At 39.7% G+C, this 18445-nt stretch overlaps 1 protein-coding gene across 4 annotated transcripts in view; it reads left to right on the top strand.

Moving 5' to 3' along the window:
* Nucleotides 1–5795: 5795 nt before the first annotated feature.
* LOC107695930 (protein LSM14 homolog A-like) overlaps nucleotides 5796–18445 on the top strand; it is a 30857-nt gene continuing 18207 nt past the window's right edge. The window contains exons 1-5 of one of the 4 annotated variants that reach the window (XM_016496043.1): nucleotides 5796–6070; nucleotides 7047–7210; nucleotides 8506–8650; nucleotides 8864–8977; nucleotides 15965–16144. In XM_016496043.1, coding sequence (XP_016351529.1) covers nucleotides 5950–6070; nucleotides 7047–7210; nucleotides 8506–8650; nucleotides 8864–8977; nucleotides 15965–16144 — 724 coding nt within the window. In that variant the 5' untranslated portion in view covers nucleotides 5796–5949. Of the gene's footprint in view, nucleotides 6071–7046; nucleotides 7211–8505; nucleotides 8651–8863; nucleotides 8978–11232; nucleotides 11481–12775; nucleotides 12921–13133; nucleotides 13248–15964; nucleotides 16145–18445 lie in introns of those variants that run through there. The other 3 variants (XM_016496040.1, XM_016496041.1, XM_016496042.1) reach the window with 3 other exon arrangements.

The raw sequence follows: 18445 nt of genomic DNA, 5'->3' as shown, positions 1-18445 counted from the left end.
AATGCCCGAAGCATGGCAATGGGACGCAGCGTCTCGTTCCCTATTCTCAGGGAACCATGGTTACATGCATAACCGAAAGGAAATCCCTTTCGAAAGGGAACTCCACGCTGCATCCTCTAGAGGGAGCTAGGGGAACGGTATACCAACACCGCCATGCTGAGGGATGAGCCCAAATAACTGGATTCCCTAAGTCAAAGACTCAAGGAACATCATCCCTGCCCCGGCGAAATCGCTTTGGCCAGAATCTGAGCTACAAACCTCTACAGGCAGGCTCAAAGCTCGCCAATGTCATAGACTAGCTCACCCACCAAAGTATGGAACTCTATGAGTGGAGGTCTCAGCATAACAACTCTCTAGAATTAGAGGAGACCTGGCTACACTCAACCCCAGAGGCAGTTAGTGAGGTTCAAGAAAGAGCCTACACATTAATACTGCCTAAGCGGAGCTCTAGAGAGCGGAGGCTTTCAGCAGAATAACTCTTAGGAAGCCTAACAACACTCAATCCTGCTAGGGGAACTCTTAAGAGTGGAGGTCTCAGCATAAAGACTCTCTAGAACGAGAGGAGACCTGACTACACTCAACACTGGAGACAGTTAGTGAGGCTCAGAAGAAAGAGCCTACACATTAAACTGCCTAAGCGGAGCTCTAGAGAATGGAGGCTTCAGCATAACGACGAGCGACTTATCAAGGAGGCCCACCAGAGCCTAACAACCTAAACAGCCACAGAGCTCTGCTGAAAGAACACTAGGAACTGTGATCTCAGCATAGCGACCCTCAAAGGGAGGGGAGCTACCAGGCTCAAGAACAGCTGGTCAGGGAGGCTCACAGAGAGCCTCACAACCTGAAATAACTGCAAAACAAAAATACTAGGGAGCAGAGTGCTCAGCATAACTCTCTAGGCGAGAGGAGCAGAAACCATGCTCAACCTAAATACACATACCTGGGCTGAGAGGATGAGGAGGCTCAGAGGAGGTTCAAACGAGAGCCTAACAACTCAAGAAAACTTGCTATTACACCAAGTCAGGAGCCTCCTTCACCAATAATGTAGATATCAAAGGTTTTCGGCATTTGAACTACAATCAATATCTCACATTTTACACAGTTCCTATTCTGTAAACTAAATAGAAACAAAAAGGAATTCTGAAAGAGAAAGCACTCCTCGTCAGATTCCTTCCATGCCCCGCCTACAATCCCCGTGATCGGTCTGACTAACTGCCTCGGCAGCCGCGAGACCCGAAATGCGGGTGAGAGGCGTTCAATTCTCAAAGAGAATCAAGCATACAAGGCATTCTCAACGCGATCACATCTCACAGTGTGGCTATATCTCCTTCGAGAGCCAAACACACTCTGTTCAAACACTAAGTTCCCTCAAGAATCAGGCAAGAACAGAAACCGCCGCGAATGCATCGCATTAAGCTTGTTCAACTCCATCGAGAGGCGAGCGCGCTCGTGCAAACGCTGACAAAAAAACTCGAGTACAGACCTCTGCTCTAGTAGTTCCGTGAATGCAAACAGCAGTGTTGCCAACTGCTTTCAATTGAAAGTAGCTAAAACTGGTAGCTAAATGTCACTAGATGACATCACAATGGCAAATTCACTGATCTATATAAAGATGAACGTAGATCAGTGGGCAAGATGAGAACTTAGATAAGGTTTGTCCAAGCAGTTGCTATATTTGCCCCTAAACTTTTGAAAAAGTCTCAAAAGGGGCGGGGAAGTCGCTACATCTAGCTACAAAGTAGCTAAATTGGCAACACTGGCAAACAGTGAGCGCATCGTTCTCTCTCGTGAGTCAAACGCATCTGCTTCCGTACACAAGACTTGAAGACAAAGAAAAGGATGACGTATTCCGCAGGTGCTCTTTTAAACCCGCAGTCGCTTTATTGTTTACGTCATAGGCTGCCGCCTGCCAATGTCAAGTTCTGTCGTTTTTCATTCATGCTTCAGACACCGGTCACGCTGAAGGCGTTCCCCTAGTGCCCTCTAGAGGACACAGCGTGGAGTTCCCTTTTGAAAGGGAATCAATCATTTTGACCCATACGTGACATGCGGCTCATACTCAGAATTAGTGCTCTGCATTTATCCCATCCAAAGCCATTTATGCTGCAGCGCAGTTGGGAGTTTGGTGTCTTGCTCAAGGGCACCTCAGTCATGGTATTGAAGATGGAAGACAGCGACTTAAGACTGGTTTTGTGCTCCAGGGTCACATATGAGTCTACTTATTAAAAAAAAAATAATAATAATAAAAACGGAAAACTCATTCAAATGGCAATCAAAATTATTCAACCTCTTTGAACTGCAAGACTTTCTGCTGCTGTTTCAACTAAGGCATCAGTAAACTATTATAAAATGTGTAAAAAAATGGGGGGGGGGAGCATTGTTTTTTACACCTCCAATAAATGTTGCCTCTATGCTTACAAGCTTCTGTCACCTTTCTACTGGAATCTTGGCACATACCTCATGTGCAAAAAGTTTGGAGATCACTGATAATCTTTGGTTATTACATTGCCACATTGTTTCTTTAAATTACACCTAATGTGTTTTTAATGAGATTTAAATCTGAAGACTTAACAGGCCACTCGAAAACATTCTGCGACCGATCCCTGAACCAAGCCTCACTATATTTGGATATACATTGTATGGGACGGTTATCCTGCAGGAAAGTCCACTGATCATCAGCTTCAGTCTCTGCACAGAAGACAGCCTGATCCTTCAAAGAATCCATTATGTTCATACAGTCAAGATTTCCACTTCCTGCAACAGCAAAGAACCTGGTGCACCTCCATGTTTGATAATGGTGATGCTGTTCTTCTGCTCATAAGCCTTGCCTTTTTTGCACCAGACATACGGCTGTTCCATAGCTCCAAAAAGGTCCAGTTGGGTCAAATCTCTCATAAAACATTCTTCCAACTCCACAGGTCTATCCAAATTAATTTTAACATATTTGCTGGCCTTTTATGTTCTTCTTGGCCGAGAGTAGCATTCAGCAAGATGTCCCATCATGAAGGTCATGCTTGTCTGCTGTTCCTCTTATAGTCTGCATATAAAATGTATAAATGCTTTTTCCTTCTTTCCTTCTTCCGCCACCTATCTCTCAAATGGACCATTGACACTCTATCTACAATCTCAATTAGGAGTGTCAATGGTCCATTTGAGAGATAGGTGGCGGTAATGCACTTATAAGTCTGCGATCCGCCGTAAAGCAAGAAGAAGAAGAAGACATGTCACTCGCCGGCTGTTGAGAACACGCTCAGGACAGTTCGGACATTGCGGTGAATCAGAGGTAAAAAACAATATAAATACTGTTCAGTTTCTTGCACAGACCAATCGTTTCGTGTCTTTACACATTAATGTATCCTCACGAGTCGCAGGGTTTAATTTGGTTTTGTTTGTGTATGTTTTTTTGACTCTCAAAGCTGTGATTCCCATTCACTTCCATTATGTGACTGACAGACTTGAGTTAAAAATCTTCATTTGTGTTCTACTGAAGAAACAAAATCACCTACATCTTGGATGCCCTGGGGATAAGCAGATAAACATCACATTTTCATTTTTGGGTGAACTATCCCTTTAAGTCATGACGTAAGGACTGCTGTTACCGGGTCCATGCCTCTACTCATTTCACTTGAGAATACTATCTCAACAGCCATTTATGAGCACTATTTAATTAATATTACATATTTAAGCTAAGCATTTAAAAATGTGCTGTGCACACTACAGTCTCCGTGCTCACAGTGTCTCAGACACTAATATTTTAGCTGAATCACTGTCAGACTATCTGGGATTTCAGTATGGAGATAAAGGTTAGGGTTATACTTTTTCAGTATTACATGACATCGTGGGTGTGTATTAGCACAGTTTGTTGTTTTTTGGGGGGCGTCTGGGTCTGGCAGAGCGTTAGGACCCAGAAGCAGTGAAGCGTGATGTTAGACGTAACAAGCAGATATTCTTAACCAATCCTATCCAACCGTGAATCTGCTCTGAGCAAGAGGTGGAGAGGAGGTGCACCACAATAAAGCCCCACCCTTTATTCAATATTCTATTTCCCTTGGAAATACATCACAACACTGAAGTCAGTTGCAGCTTCCGGTTCACGGGTACTTTGATATTAATATTTTTCAAGATATTGAAGTTAGAAATTCCTGTATCATGACCACTAATTCACGTACTTTGTCAATACGATAAAAGTGGGATTTGTTCAAAGTAGCTATTATCCACATATATCTTTGATATGAATGAATATTTTTTGGTAATTCATTAAATATCGCCGGCTAAAAAGTAACTAGTAACTAGTACTCTGAGTAGTTTTTGAGAGGAGTACTTTGTACTTTTACTTAAGTACTGTTTTGACACCAATACTTTTACTTGTAATTGAGTATTATTTCAGCAATGTAACAGTACTTGCACTTAGATACAAATTTTCAGTACTCTTTCCACCACTGCATACATTTCATACATGTATAAACGTTTCACATAAAAATGTCAAGCATATTTAATTACTTACCTCACAATACAAATGTCTGCTTACTTATGAAAATAAAAACATTTAAGCTCCAGGTAGGTTAACATTCCTCTGCTTTCCAACTGTTTGTGAGCATTGTTTTTCATTTCCTTTTTTTATATAAAATGGAATGCAGCCCCGCCACATTCTGCAACATGAACCGTAATGAACTACAGGCTCTTTTAAAGGAGCAGCACACCATGAGACCGTGAAAGCAGCACGTTCTCACTGACACTTGGTCAGGACCCTTTGGTGTCCCTTTTTAACTCAGCTCCTTTAGCATTTTTTTCTTTCTTTTTTGACGTGCAGGGTCCATTGCTTTCAATACACCGATGCAAGTGCCATGGACATTTTACCGTCATGATGATATGTGTGTGTGTGAATAAGAAAAACAAAAATGCTACAACATTTACTATCAGCTTACTGACAATTAAAAGGTACTTTGACACAAAATTATGGAGACAAGTACATATGGAAAAACATAAAGAACTAAAATCAATCAATAAATAAGTGAAGTCTTAAGATGATCAAATATATGAGTTTGCTTTTCAAAAGAAAGATGCATTATATTATTTACAGACAGAAATTGGTAAATAATAATAATAATAATAATAAAACTTGATTAACTGTTAGAATATTTTTCCCTTCTCACTTATAAACTTAGTCAGTCCAATAATGGTTGTAAAGAATTGAAATAATTTGTTGTCCATGTAATAATAATAATAATAATAATAACTTTTATTGATATTTTATTGCTTGTCGCAGCCTATTCCTCATTTGTAAGTTGATGCTAAATGAGTATGTAATATTTTAATACAGAAGGGGTGGCTGATCTTACCGTAAGGAATTGGCATGTAAAATTTGGGAAAACCTAAAAAATAAAATAAAATAAAAATAAATAAATAAAAGACACAATTAAATATAAAGAAGCAATGAATTAAATTACGATACATTCAAGTTCATCATACAATTTTTACACTTTTTTTGTGCTTATTGTTTTTTGTGTCCTAATTAGGTAGTTGAAGTCATGAAAAAATGATCAAAATCAGTTTATTATTGAGAAAATTTTACATTTGTGAATAAAATATTCTGTCAATAAAATAATTACATTCCCTATATTCTGTATTTTAAATACAAAGAGGAAAAAATAACAAAGTATATCACACAGTGTTAAGGCGACCTCTGACTCAGTTTTTGAAGCGAAGAATTTGGAAAGATCAAATCAAAACTCTCTGGACTTGTAGAAGAGAACAAAAGTAGGGAAACCCTGATACTGTGAAATAAAGGCGGTCAAACGTCACTTCCGCCTGATCGCCTGAAAGCGCAGGCGGCCATATTACATTAGCGAACACACTCACGCGCTAGCAGCCGTTTGTTTATGCTGTGAAGTGCAGCTGTATTTTAACCAAACTCTCTCAGTTTAGCTCAAGCGGTAACTTAGCGGGACGATGAGCGGCGGCACGCCGTATATCGGCAGTAAGATCAGTTTGATCAGTAAGGCGGAGATCCGTTATGAAGGCATTCTCTACACCATCGACACGGAGAACTCCACCGTCGCGCTCGCCAAAGGTCAACAACACTCCTCGAACACAACACACGCTTCTCACGGGCTTAGTTCGTTACGCCTTAGTATTTCGCGTTTAGCAACGAGGCTGTGTCTCAAAATGTAGTGAGCTTCCCTACACAGACAGCAGTGCGGCAGGTTTGGGTTTCATGAACGGGTGTTTCAATTTTGCACAGTATTCACCTGCGCAACGGCAGAATGAACGCGTCTTGCCCGAAAATGTATTCTCGCTGGCTGCTCTTATTTCCCACAGCGTGTTAATGTGTTTAATGTGGGATTTCCTCCCTCTATCCAGCTGTTAGTTGTTGTCTGAGTGATGCATACTGTTACAAACTTGCCTTGTTAATCAGAGTTTCTGCCAAAATCAAGTTACCACAGTTCTGTTGTCTTATTAGTCACTGTGATATTTAGGCTGAAACTATGGTGACCCTGGTAAAACTCTCGAGTAATTGATTGTCAATCTTTCAGTTTATTTTTAAATCACAATAAGCATTAAACGGATAAAGTTTTTGCATTAAATTTAATTTTAACTTCATTTAATTTACATTATATATATATATATATATATATATATATATATATATATATACAGTATATATATATATATATACAGTATATAATATTAAATGAAATTTAATGGGAAAAATAGTGATGAAACACTGTTATTCAGTTTAACACTTATTAGTTTAACTATATAGTAACTGTCTGTCCACATGAGATTTCTTTATGTATGTTATAAAGGTTAGGAGCTTGATTTTTCGGTCACATTTACAGCGCACTGTGAGGGTATGTTAGCACTGTTTGTTGTTTGGAAATGGTGAGGTCAGACTTAACCACTGGATTACTTACAGTGCAAAAGCTGTCTGATCTTAAGAAGATTAGTCAATTACCGTTATTGAAGTCAAATCTCAGAGGAAGACCCGTTACTCGTATAAAAGCTCTTTTAAAACTCCTGGTTTGCTCTTTTCATGCTTGTTTCAGTGCGCTCCTTTGGCACCGAGGACCGACCCACGGACCGTCCCATCGCACCCAGGGATGAGATATTTGAGTATATTATATTCAGAGGAAGTGACATCAAAGACCTGACAGTGTGTGAACCTCCCAAACCAACATGCTCTCTGCCTCAGGACCCCGCCATTGTTCAGGTATAGACGAGGACACACTCAGTGGCTAATAAATGCCCTGTACAAATGAAACAATGAAGGTTTATAATAAGCTGAACTTATTATCACTGCAGGTAATGTATTTTAGGCACATGTAGGCCAAAGTCTGGTGAGCTGCCTATTGTTAGATCCTTTCAACACATCAGGAAAGTCAAGAGTCCACTCTTTTATCCTGTCAGAAGTCTGGAAATATAGTTTTTGTCTGAAACCAATTAGCACTGCATTTTGTCTGGTATCCAAAACTGTTAATAATTGTCTTCTATTAGTCAAGGAAGCAGATGGAGGCAGATTGAAAGAGCAGGAAGCAGGAGATTTTTTGTAAAAAATGAGCAGTGTTTATTAAATAATCGTACACAATCTTAGTTGTCTGATTTATTGCTTAGTCTGGCTTTGCTGTACCAAAGCAAAAGCAATGGAAAATTAATGCTTCACAGCATCAACAAGTGATGTTAAAAACCTTGAAATGGAGACGTTATCGTGAAGAGAAATATCTCATGAAACCACAGTCATAAGACTAAACAAGCACTCAAAGAGCGAGGGAAATAGGTCTTAATTATTGAAATAGAATTTTATTGCTAAATATTATTTGGTACAATTATATGTCATGTACTGATTCAGGCAAGATTGGGATTTCGGTTATATCTACTAAATCTGTTCTCTGGATTTGTGCTCTTCCGCTGTATTAACATTTAAATATTTCAACTGAATCCATTAATTTGTTTCAATAATTAAATTTTCTTTTAATATTGGATGGGATGCTGCTGTTTTTGCAAAACAAAAGTTGCCAAAATCTTTAAATCCATAACAAAGGTGCACCATGCAACACAACAAAAGTCTAAAACACATGAGAACACGGTATACAATTAAAGCCATTCCTATTAAAGCCATTTTTTTAGAGGATGACGGAGTTAGCTGAAAAAGTAAAAAAAAAAAAAAAATTATTGCTTTTTATTGAACACTTTTGTGTTCTTCCTAACACAACCTCTAGTCAGACATGATTAAAGTCACAAAGACACATGCAACACAATGTAAGCATCTATGAAACAAATTAACTTAACCCCCTCCAAACTAGTTCCATCCGAAAAGGACCTTATACTAAAAACGCTGTCTAGATAGGCAGCTCATTAGCGTTCATATACTGAAACTAGCGAAAACCTGTATTAAGACATGAAATCTTTGAGCTTTGTTTCAGAGTTCTTAGATTGAATGGTGTTGGTTTTCAGTTTGTCATTGTTATAGCGCAGTGCTTTATTCATCATGCTTTATTCATCTGTTAGTCCTCTATGGGATCTTCCACTGGCCTACCATCATCCTTCCAGTCTGGGAAGTCATACGGGCTGTTCAACCGTCCACAAGTCACGCCATACACCCAGTTCAACCCCAGCTCACTGGTCTCACCGCAGTTTGGCACTGTTGGAGTCGGTAAGTCCCCTTCACAGCTTTGTACTGGAGATGTTTCAGTTCATATAAACTGAGGAACATTTTTATAATAACATACAGCTGTAAAATACTGCAACGCATCCATTAGTTTGTTGCAAGGTGCTGAGCAGAAGTGACCGAGCAGGATATTTTAGTCCATATTTGATGATCCTATGGCTCCTCTGATGTGTGTGCCTGCTCTTCCTTTCCTCACAGGAAGTACAATGGGATTGTTTGGTAGTGACACTGGCATGACTGCAGCACTGTCTCAGAGCAGTACTGTTGCCTCTGCTTTCAACAGTGACACTTTGTGTGCATTCATAGCAGAAGGTAAACCTCTCCCTGGCGGCCAAAATCAAACTATTCAAAGTTTATAAGCCAAATGATTTGGGTTCATCTAACTGCCAAATCAAATCTAAATTTAACCTTTTTCAGTTTATCAGTGTGAAATAAAGCTTTGTGTTTAGTACTCGGCTAGACAGTTTGGTGATCTCTCATGTCTCAGTTGTTTCTTTGTCTTTTGAAAGTTTCATGTGTAACAGTTTAACTTCTCACTCTCAGAGGCAGTTTTAATGCACCATGCATGTAGAAGAAAAATTAAAGGGTTTAATAGTTTTCTGATAACCTAAATAACTTACAGGCCACGTACACACTGCAGATCTTTGGGAATAATCACATTTAAATGGGGAGTGAATTGTATGTGCGTGCAGAATACATGAGTTGACAATGTAAACAGTGTAAAACAGTGTAAACTGTTTGACAAGACTAACTTTAGTGACCAGGAGCATTATTATCTGACAATAAACGTTATCCTCCTGCACTCTCAAGAGATTCAAGCTTGCTAAACTTGATTGGTGCCCTCTTGCGATTGCAGTGTATAGGTTTGCCAGCCCAATAAATCCGTGCAAAACTTTCCTCCGTTTCACAGGTTTTCCTCGGTTGCTATCCAGACTCTTCTGGTTGGCTGGTCCAGCCTAACCTTCCCCATGTGTTTCAACCCTCAGTTACGACACTCAAGTTAGTGGGTCAGTAGTACAGGACAACTCGTCGCTCATGTCCTGGCTGCAAGCTCAGTACTTCTCTCCCTAACAATAGTAGATTCTTTCCGGTGATTCCTCAGCCTATGTGCTTACCGCATATGCTAGGCTCCACATTGTTGTGGCTGTTCCTAATAGGGAGTTCCCTTATCCAATCAGCCATCCAGGGGTGCGTTTCCCAAAAGCATCGTTAGCTAACTATGGTCGCATAGAGTTCCATTTAACTCTATTGATAACGATGTAACTTGCAACCATAGTTGCTTTTGGGAAACACACCCCAGCTCCTTGTACTTGCTGTCCTCTCTGATGCCTTTTGGCAACCTCTTGCAAGGGTTCTTCCAGCTCCACCAGAACACATTTCTTTCCCTCTGACCACATAGTTATGCTTGGTGCAGGGTTGTGGACAAGATAAGATCAGAGTATTAAAACTTTCCACCTAGGTACATGTCCACACCTGTGGGAGCAGTGCAGCACATTTGGTGTTGGTGCAAAATGGCGACAAGTGCCCAGCTCATTCCTTAATGAATGAAATTGCATATTCTGGCTATGCCCTGACTGGGTGCTTCATCCTGTCCTGCTTCCCGATGCCTGTGACCACTGATACTTTATCATGGCACCACCTGTACTTTCCCTGGGTTGCTGCTGCTTTGCAACTCGACAGGATGCATGCTTTTGAGGCCCCTTGACTCCGCAGAGTTTGCAAACTGAGACTTTTCACAATCACCACCTGTGCAAGTTCTCCAGGGATTAGAGGGTATCGTAGACCACCCTCAGCAGAAAAGATTCAAAACGTCTCCAGCCTCATGGAGTAACGTTTTCTTCTTCCAACGAGGGAGGACCCAACTTATCCATTATCCCTTAAACTCATACTTTCCATAGCACCTCTTCTAAGATTTCTCACTTTTGCTTGGATCAGGGATGGGCGACTCTGGCCCTCAAGGTGCAATGTCCTTGAGCTTCACTCCTAATTAAACACTCCTGAAAAATCTGACTAAAGTCTTCAGGATTACTTCAGAATTCCAAGTGGGTGTGGTTGATTCATTGTGCTACAGTCATCACACGTAGTGGTCACGTGTTTAGACCACAAAACTCTGCAGGACCTTGGGGTCCAGAGCTATCCACCATTGGGCTGGATTGTCCCCATTGTCGGAAGTGCAATGTGCTAAGACTATCCCTTTCAGTGCTTGGGTTTCCTGTGATGTTCCTTGGTTTAAGTGGCCATTCTGTTGGAGCTACTGGTGTATATATATATATATATATACAGTATATAATATTAAATGAAATTTAATGGGAAAAATAGTGATGAAACACTGTTATTCAGTTTAACACTTATTAGTTTAACTATATAGTAACTGTCTGTCCACATGAGATTTCTTTATGTATGTTATAAAGGTTAGGAGCTTGATTTTTCGGTCACATTTACAGCGCACTGTGAGGGTATGTTAGCACTGTTTGTTGTTTGGAAATGGTGAGGTCAGACTTAACCACTGGATTACTTACAGTGCAAAAGCTGTCTGATCTTAAGAAGATTAGTCAATTACCGTTATTGAAGTCAAATCTCAGAGGAAGACCCGTTACTCGTATAAAAGCTCTTTTAAAACTCCTGGTTTGCTCTTTTCATGCTTGTTTCAGTGCGCTCCTTTGGCACCGAGGACCGACCCACGGACCGTCCCATCGCACCCAGGGATGAGATATTTGAGTATATTATATTCAGAGGAAGTGACATCAAAGACCTGACAGTGTGTGAACCTCCCAAACCAACATGCTCTCTGCCTCAGGACCCCGCCATTGTTCAGGTATAGACGAGGACACACTCAGTGGCTAATAAATGCCCTGTACAAATGAAACAATGAAGGTTTATAATAAGCTGAACTTATTATCACTGCAGGTAATGTATTTTAGGCACATGTAGGCCAAAGTCTGGTGAGCTGCCTATTGTTAGATCCTTTCAACACATCAGGAAAGTCAAGAGTCCACTCTTTTATCCTGTCAGAAGTCTGGAAATATAGTTTTTGTCTGAAACCAATTAGCACTGCATTTTGTCTGGTATCCAAAACTGTTAATAATTGTCTTCTATTAGTCAAGGAAGCAGATGGAGGCAGATTGAAAGAGCAGGAAGCAGGAGATTTTTTGTAAAAAATGAGCAGTGTTTATTAAATAATCGTACACAATCTTAGTTGTCTGATTTATTGCTTAGTCTGGCTTTGCTGTACCAAAGCAAAAGCAATGGAAAATTAATGCTTCACAGCATCAACAAGTGATGTTAAAAACCTTGAAATGGAGACGTTATCGTGAAGAGAAATATCTCATGAAACCACAGTCATAAGACTAAACAAGCACTCAAAGAGCGAGGGAAATAGGTCTTAATTATTGAAATAGAATTTTATTGCTAAATATTATTTGGTACAATTATATGTCATGTACTGATTCAGGCAAGATTGGGATTTCGGTTATATCTACTAAATCTGTTCTCTGGATTTGTGCTCTTCCGCTGTATTAACATTTAAATATTTCAACTGAATCCATTAATTTGTTTCAATAATTAAATTTTCTTTTAATATTGGATGGGATGCTGCTGTTTTTGCAAAACAAAAGTTGCCAAAATCTTTAAATCCATAACAAAGGTGCACCATGCAACACAACAAAAGTCTAAAACACATGAGAACACGGTATACAATTAAAGCCATTCCTATTAAAGCCATTTTTTTAGAGGATGACGGAGTTAGCTGAAAAAGTAAAAAAAAAAAAAAAATTATTGCTTTTTATTGAACACTTTTGTGTTCTTCCTAACACAACCTCTAGTCAGACATGATTAAAGTCACAAAGACACATGCAACACAATGTAAGCATCTATGAAACAAATTAACTTAACCCCCTCCAAACTAGTTCCATCCGAAAAGGACCTTATACTAAAAACGCTGTCTAGATAGGCAGCTCATTAGCGTTCATATACTGAAACTAGCGAAAACCTGTATTAAGACATGAAATCTTTGAGCTTTGTTTCAGAGTTCTTAGATTGAATGGTGTTGGTTTTCAGTTTGTCATTGTTATAGCGCAGTGCTTTATTCATCATGCTTTATTCATCTGTTAGTCCTCTATGGGATCTTCCACTGGCCTACCATCATCCTTCCAGTCTGGGAAGTCATACGGGCTGTTCAACCGTCCACAAGTCACGCCATACACCCAGTTCAACCCCAGCTCACTGGTCTCACCGCAGTTTGGCACTGTTGGAGTCGGTAAGTCCCCTTCACAGCTTTGTACTGGAGATGTTTCAGTTCATATAAACTGAGGAACATTTTTATAATAACATACAGCTGTAAAATACTGCAACGCATCCATTAGTTTGTTGCAAGGTGCTGAGCAGAAGTGACCGAGCAGGATATTTTAGTCCATATTTGATGATCCTATGGCTCCTCTGATGTGTGTGCCTGCTCTTCCTTTCCTCACAGGAAGTACAATGGGATTGTTTGGTAGTGACACTGGCATGACTGCAGCACTGTCTCAGAGCAGTACTGTTGCCTCTGCTTTCAACAGTGACACTTTGTGTGCATTCATAGCAGAAGGTAAACCTCTCCCTGGCGGCCAAAATCAAACTATTCAAAGTTTATAAGCCAAATGATTTGGGTTCATCTAACTGCCAAATCAAATCTAAATTTAACCTTTTTCAGTTTATCAGTGTGAAATAAAGCTTTGTGTTTAGTACTCGGCTAGACAGTTTGGTGATCTCTCATGTCTCAGTTGTTTCTTTGTCTTTTGAAAGTTTCATGTGTAACAGTTTAACTTCTCACTCTCAGAGGCAGTTTTAATGCACCATGCATGTAGAAGAAAAATTAAAGGGTTTAATAGTTTTCTGATAACCTAAATAACTTACAGGCCACGTACACACTGCAGATCTTTGGGAATAATCACATTTAAATGGGGAGTGAATTGTATGTGCGTGCAGAATACATGAGTTGACAATGTAAACAGTGTAAAACAGTGTAAACTGTTTGACAAGACTAACTTTAGTGACCAGGAGCATTATTATCTGACAATAAACGTTATCCTCCTGCACTCTCAAGAGATTCAAGCTTGCTAAACTTGATTGGTGCCCTCTTGCGATTGCAGTGTATAGGTTTGCCAGCCCAATAAATCCGTGCAAAACTTTCCTCCGTTTCACAGGTTTTCCTCGGTTGCTATCCAGACTCTTCTGGTTGGCTGGTCCAGCCTAACCTTCCCCATGTGTTTCAACCCTCAGTTACGACACTCAAGTTAGTGGGTCAGTAGTACAGGACAACTCGTCGCTCATGTCCTGGCTGCAAGCTCAGTACTTCTCTCCCTAACAATAGTAGATTCTTTCCGGTGATTCCTCAGCCTATGTGCTTACCGCATATGCTAGGCTCCACATTGTTGTGGCTGTTCCTAATAGGGAGTTCCCTTATCCAATCAGCCATCCAGGGGTGCGTTTCCCAAAAGCATCGTTAGCTAACTATGGTCGCATAGAGTTCCATTTAACTCTATTGATAACGATGTAACTTGCAACCATAGTTGCTTTTGGGAAACACACCCCAGCTCCTTGTACTTGCTGTCCTCTCTGATGCCTTTTGGCAACCTCTTGCAAGGGTTCTTCCAGCTCCACCAGAACACATTTCTTTCCCTCTGACCACATAGTTATGCTTGGTGCAGGGTTGTGGACAAGATAAGATCAGAGTATTAAAACTTTCCACCTAGGTACATGTCCACACCTGTGGGAGCAGTGCAGCACATTTGGTGTTGGTGCAAAATGGCGACAAGTGCCCAGCTCATTCCTTAATGAATGAAATTGCATATTCTGGCTATGCCCTGACTGGGTGCTTCATCCTGTCCTGCTTCCCGATGCCTGTGACCACTGATACTTTATCATGGCACCACCTGTACTTTCCCTGGGTTGCTGCTGCTTTGCAACTCGACAGGATGCATGCTTTTGAGGCCCCTTGACTCCGCAGAGTTTGCAAACTGAGACTTTTCACAATCACCACCTGTGCAAGTTCTCCAGGGATTAGAGGGTATCGTAGACCACCCTCAGCAGAAAAGATTCAAAACGTCTCCAGCCTCATGGAGTAACGTTTTCTTCTTCCAACGAGGGAGGACCCAACTTATCCATTATCCCTTAAACTCATACTTTCCATAGCACCTCTTCTAAGATTTCTCACTTTTGCTTGGATCAGGGATGGGCGACTCTGGCCCTCAAGGTGCAATGTCCTTGAGCTTCACTCCTAATTAAACACTCCTGAAAAATCTGACTAAAGTCTTCAGGATTACTTCAGAATTCCAAGTGGGTGTGGTTGATTCATTGTGCTACAGTCATCACACGTAGTGGTCACGTGTTTAGACCACAAAACTCTGCAGGACCTTGGGGTCCAGAGCTATCCACCATTGGGCTGGATTGTCCCCATTGTCGGAAGTGCAATGTGCTAAGACTATCCCTTTCAGTGCTTGGGTTTCCTGTGATGTTCCTTGGTTTAAGTGGCCATTCTGTTGGAGCTACTGGTGCGTTAGGAAGCCGTAAGTTAAATATTAATAATAATTAGAATATTAAAATATTAAAATATTAAACATAATTTTTTTGCAACTTTTTTTATTACTCCATTTGAAGCACCACAATTATTATATTGTTTCGTCTGTTGTAGAGTCTACTCTGAACAGACATTCAGATGTTTATTTTAAAATGCAAAGTATTGAAAATCAAAATAAAGCTCTGTAAACACTTGCATTTTTACAACACTATAAGCATGTCCCATCGGGTAATGAAAAGTTCTACACGCACTTGTGGTTTTCACGCCCACTTGATCACTTGGTCCAAATACAGGAAATACGTCATGTAAGTAGACAAGTGGTCAAGTGCAAAGACGGCAAGTGTGGGTATTTGGATAAGCCCGTTGTCTTTGGGGTCCCTGTAGGTCAGATGCCAAATATCAAAATTTGTGAGTGACTCGACTGCATTAAAAACTACTGCTACAGTTTGATTGTGCACTCTATGCACATTTAATGTAAGTTTGGTTGTCATGACCTGTCAGGACTTTATTTAGCTGCTGTGTGTACGTGGCCACAATGTGTTTTTTGAAACTACTGTTTATAGAGAGTGTGTGACTGGATTGTGGTGATCCGTTTAATCACTGTTTAATCAAGAAATTACTTAATTAACACAATTCACCATATTTCGTCTTCTAACCTGCACTGATTTCCTCACATCAGGGTGGCTGAGGTTCTTAACTTTTTTTTGCTCTAAACGGTTTTAACTTTCTCCATTCTTCTTCTACAGGTCACACCAGTCCAGCTCAGGACCCTCTGCAAAAGGGCCCCTCAGTGGAGCCTGCTGCCCAATCAGCACCTGCAGTCACTAGTGCTGCTCCCACAGCTGTGGGTCGCAAGAGCCCCGTGTCAACTCGCGCAGCCTCCACCAATACTCAGAAGCCCGTGGACCTCACAGAACAGACCAGGGGTGAGAATAAGTCCAGATGCCACAAACCTGTTGCTCAAGACCGAATTGTTGTAATTCAGCAGTACCACTTTTCCAAATGATGCTTAAAGCTAGTGTTAATTTCGTTAACAAAGACTATGACGAAAAATGTTCGTTGACGAGCTTTTGTCCCATGAGTAAGATGAGGCGAAGACGAGACTATGATAAGGCCAATAAACGATAACTAAGACTATATCAACATGCAATTTTGTTGACGAAATAAGACGAGACGAAAATGTATTCAAAAAAATAAAAACTTTTCCAAAAACCTCTTTTTATTTTCGTCAAAAAAAGGAGACAAAATGTTATTGCAGACTGCTCTACACGCCACTACTACGCGAGCTTTCATGAGTGCTTTTGCCAAATATCAAGAGTTCAAATCCCCGAATCAGCGCTTCGCTGATACATTTTCTGCCTGGCGTGTTTTGCTTATTTTAAGCAATCTGGCAACCATGCGCACGCGCTTGCTCCTCATTGCGGAAGCGCCGCCGCAGATGGTCTGAAAACACAGACAAACAAGCTTTTTAAAAAAAAAAAAAGTTTTGCGAGTTTAGCAATCTAAATGAAAGCGTCAGTCAGCCGGTCTGTGACATGACATCTCGACTATATTGTTTGCGATTGTGATCGCTGAATAAATGCACTTACTCGACCGCTGTTGTTTTAATAGAGAAATAGGCTATTGCAATTTGGAATTAGTGGAATTACTAGGAATTTTACTGTTATAATAATATTTTTCGTTTGCAGTGTTTCCCCTGCCATTATTTTAAGGGGGCGGCCCGCCCCCCTTGAAGGGCAAGTTAATTTTATTTAATTATATTAATGTCTTCAAGTTAAACCGAACTTTTATTTTGACGGGTTGCCATGAATACCTTTAAATTTCTGTGTGCATATGATATGACGATAATTTTTATTTAAAAAAAATTACATTTAAAGTTACCTTTTTCTGATAGAACAGGTCTATACCTTGTTCTTTTATTAAAAAAATTAAATAGCCTTATGTTATTTCTTATTTACACGACGGCATGTCATTTCAGTCTCTACGTTATGGTCGCGCTCTTTGTATCACGCACAGCGGAGTTCCGCCCCGATGCGCGCGCGCACACACACACACACACACGTGCGTGCACGCACGCACAAGTGAGCACACTCCCACTAGTATTTGTAAATATTAAGCCACAAAACGACTATATAAATATGAATGCTGCGTGTCTCTGTGTTAATGAATGGCGCAGATGTGCGGTTTTGTTTACCACTAGTACTGAAGCGTGCGTGAGCTTGCGGTGATTTTAGCGTCTGCCATCTCACTAAATGAGGACATAAATACATTAACAACATCTCCAGAACTGCTCTGAGAGTCACTTCATGAGCATTTGACAGTTTAATTTGAGTAAAACTATCCTCATATCATATACTACTACTACTACTAAAATGATTAAAACCTTATTTTTAAGGAATAATCATACAATATTTCTTCAATGTTTGAATTGTAATATTAAATTACCTTTATTTTCCAAAAAATAAAATTGGTTTAATTTTCATTACTTAAAAGATAAATTAAATTAATGTTTTATGCCTTAAAAAATGTAAATACACAACACAGAATTTCTGAGCAAAAAATCATAAGGCTATTGTAAGAATAAATAAAACTTGTTTTTATGCTTTCAAATAATTAGACATGTTAAAACACAGAATTTGGTAACAATAAAACATAAGGTTGGAAAAAATAAAACATTTCATAGACATGTGAATTTCTGAGTGGAAAAAATCGTAAGGCTATTGTAAGAATAAATGAAACTTGTTTTTATGCTTTCAAATAATTAGACATGTTAAAACACAGAATTTGGTAACAATAAAACATAAGGTTGGAAAAAGTAAAACATTTCATAGACATGTGATAAACATGTATTTTTTGTTAAACTTTGAATAAATTGATGTTAAATTAAGTTTCATGATTTTTCCCCCCCCAAAGCCGTAAACCTAGGGGAAACACTGTTTTTTCTTAGCTGTTTTCATAATGTAGACAGAGAGACTACATAAGTCTTTGGTATTAATTTATATAATAAAATGCCTACAATAAATCAGTACACTAGATGAGGTAAAATACACCATGTGTCCACATTCTATTGATTTATGCTTACTGGAGAAAGTGCAATACCTGAAATGCAAAGTAAATTTCTCAAATGACAACAATCATTACGATTATAATTTTGAGAAAAAAATATTTTTTATCAGTTTAACCATTATACAGAATGACGAAAATGTGACTAAAATTACAAAAACTAA

This window comes from Sinocyclocheilus anshuiensis, unplaced genomic scaffold (assembly GCF_001515605.1).
Source record: "Sinocyclocheilus anshuiensis isolate Anshui unplaced genomic scaffold, SAMN03320099.WGS_v1.1 scaffold626, whole genome shotgun sequence".
NCBI classification, from domain to species: domain Eukaryota; kingdom Metazoa; phylum Chordata; class Actinopteri; order Cypriniformes; family Cyprinidae; genus Sinocyclocheilus; species Sinocyclocheilus anshuiensis.
The sequence above is the reverse complement of the archived record's forward strand: the minus strand, read 5'-3'. Positions and strand labels throughout refer to the sequence as shown.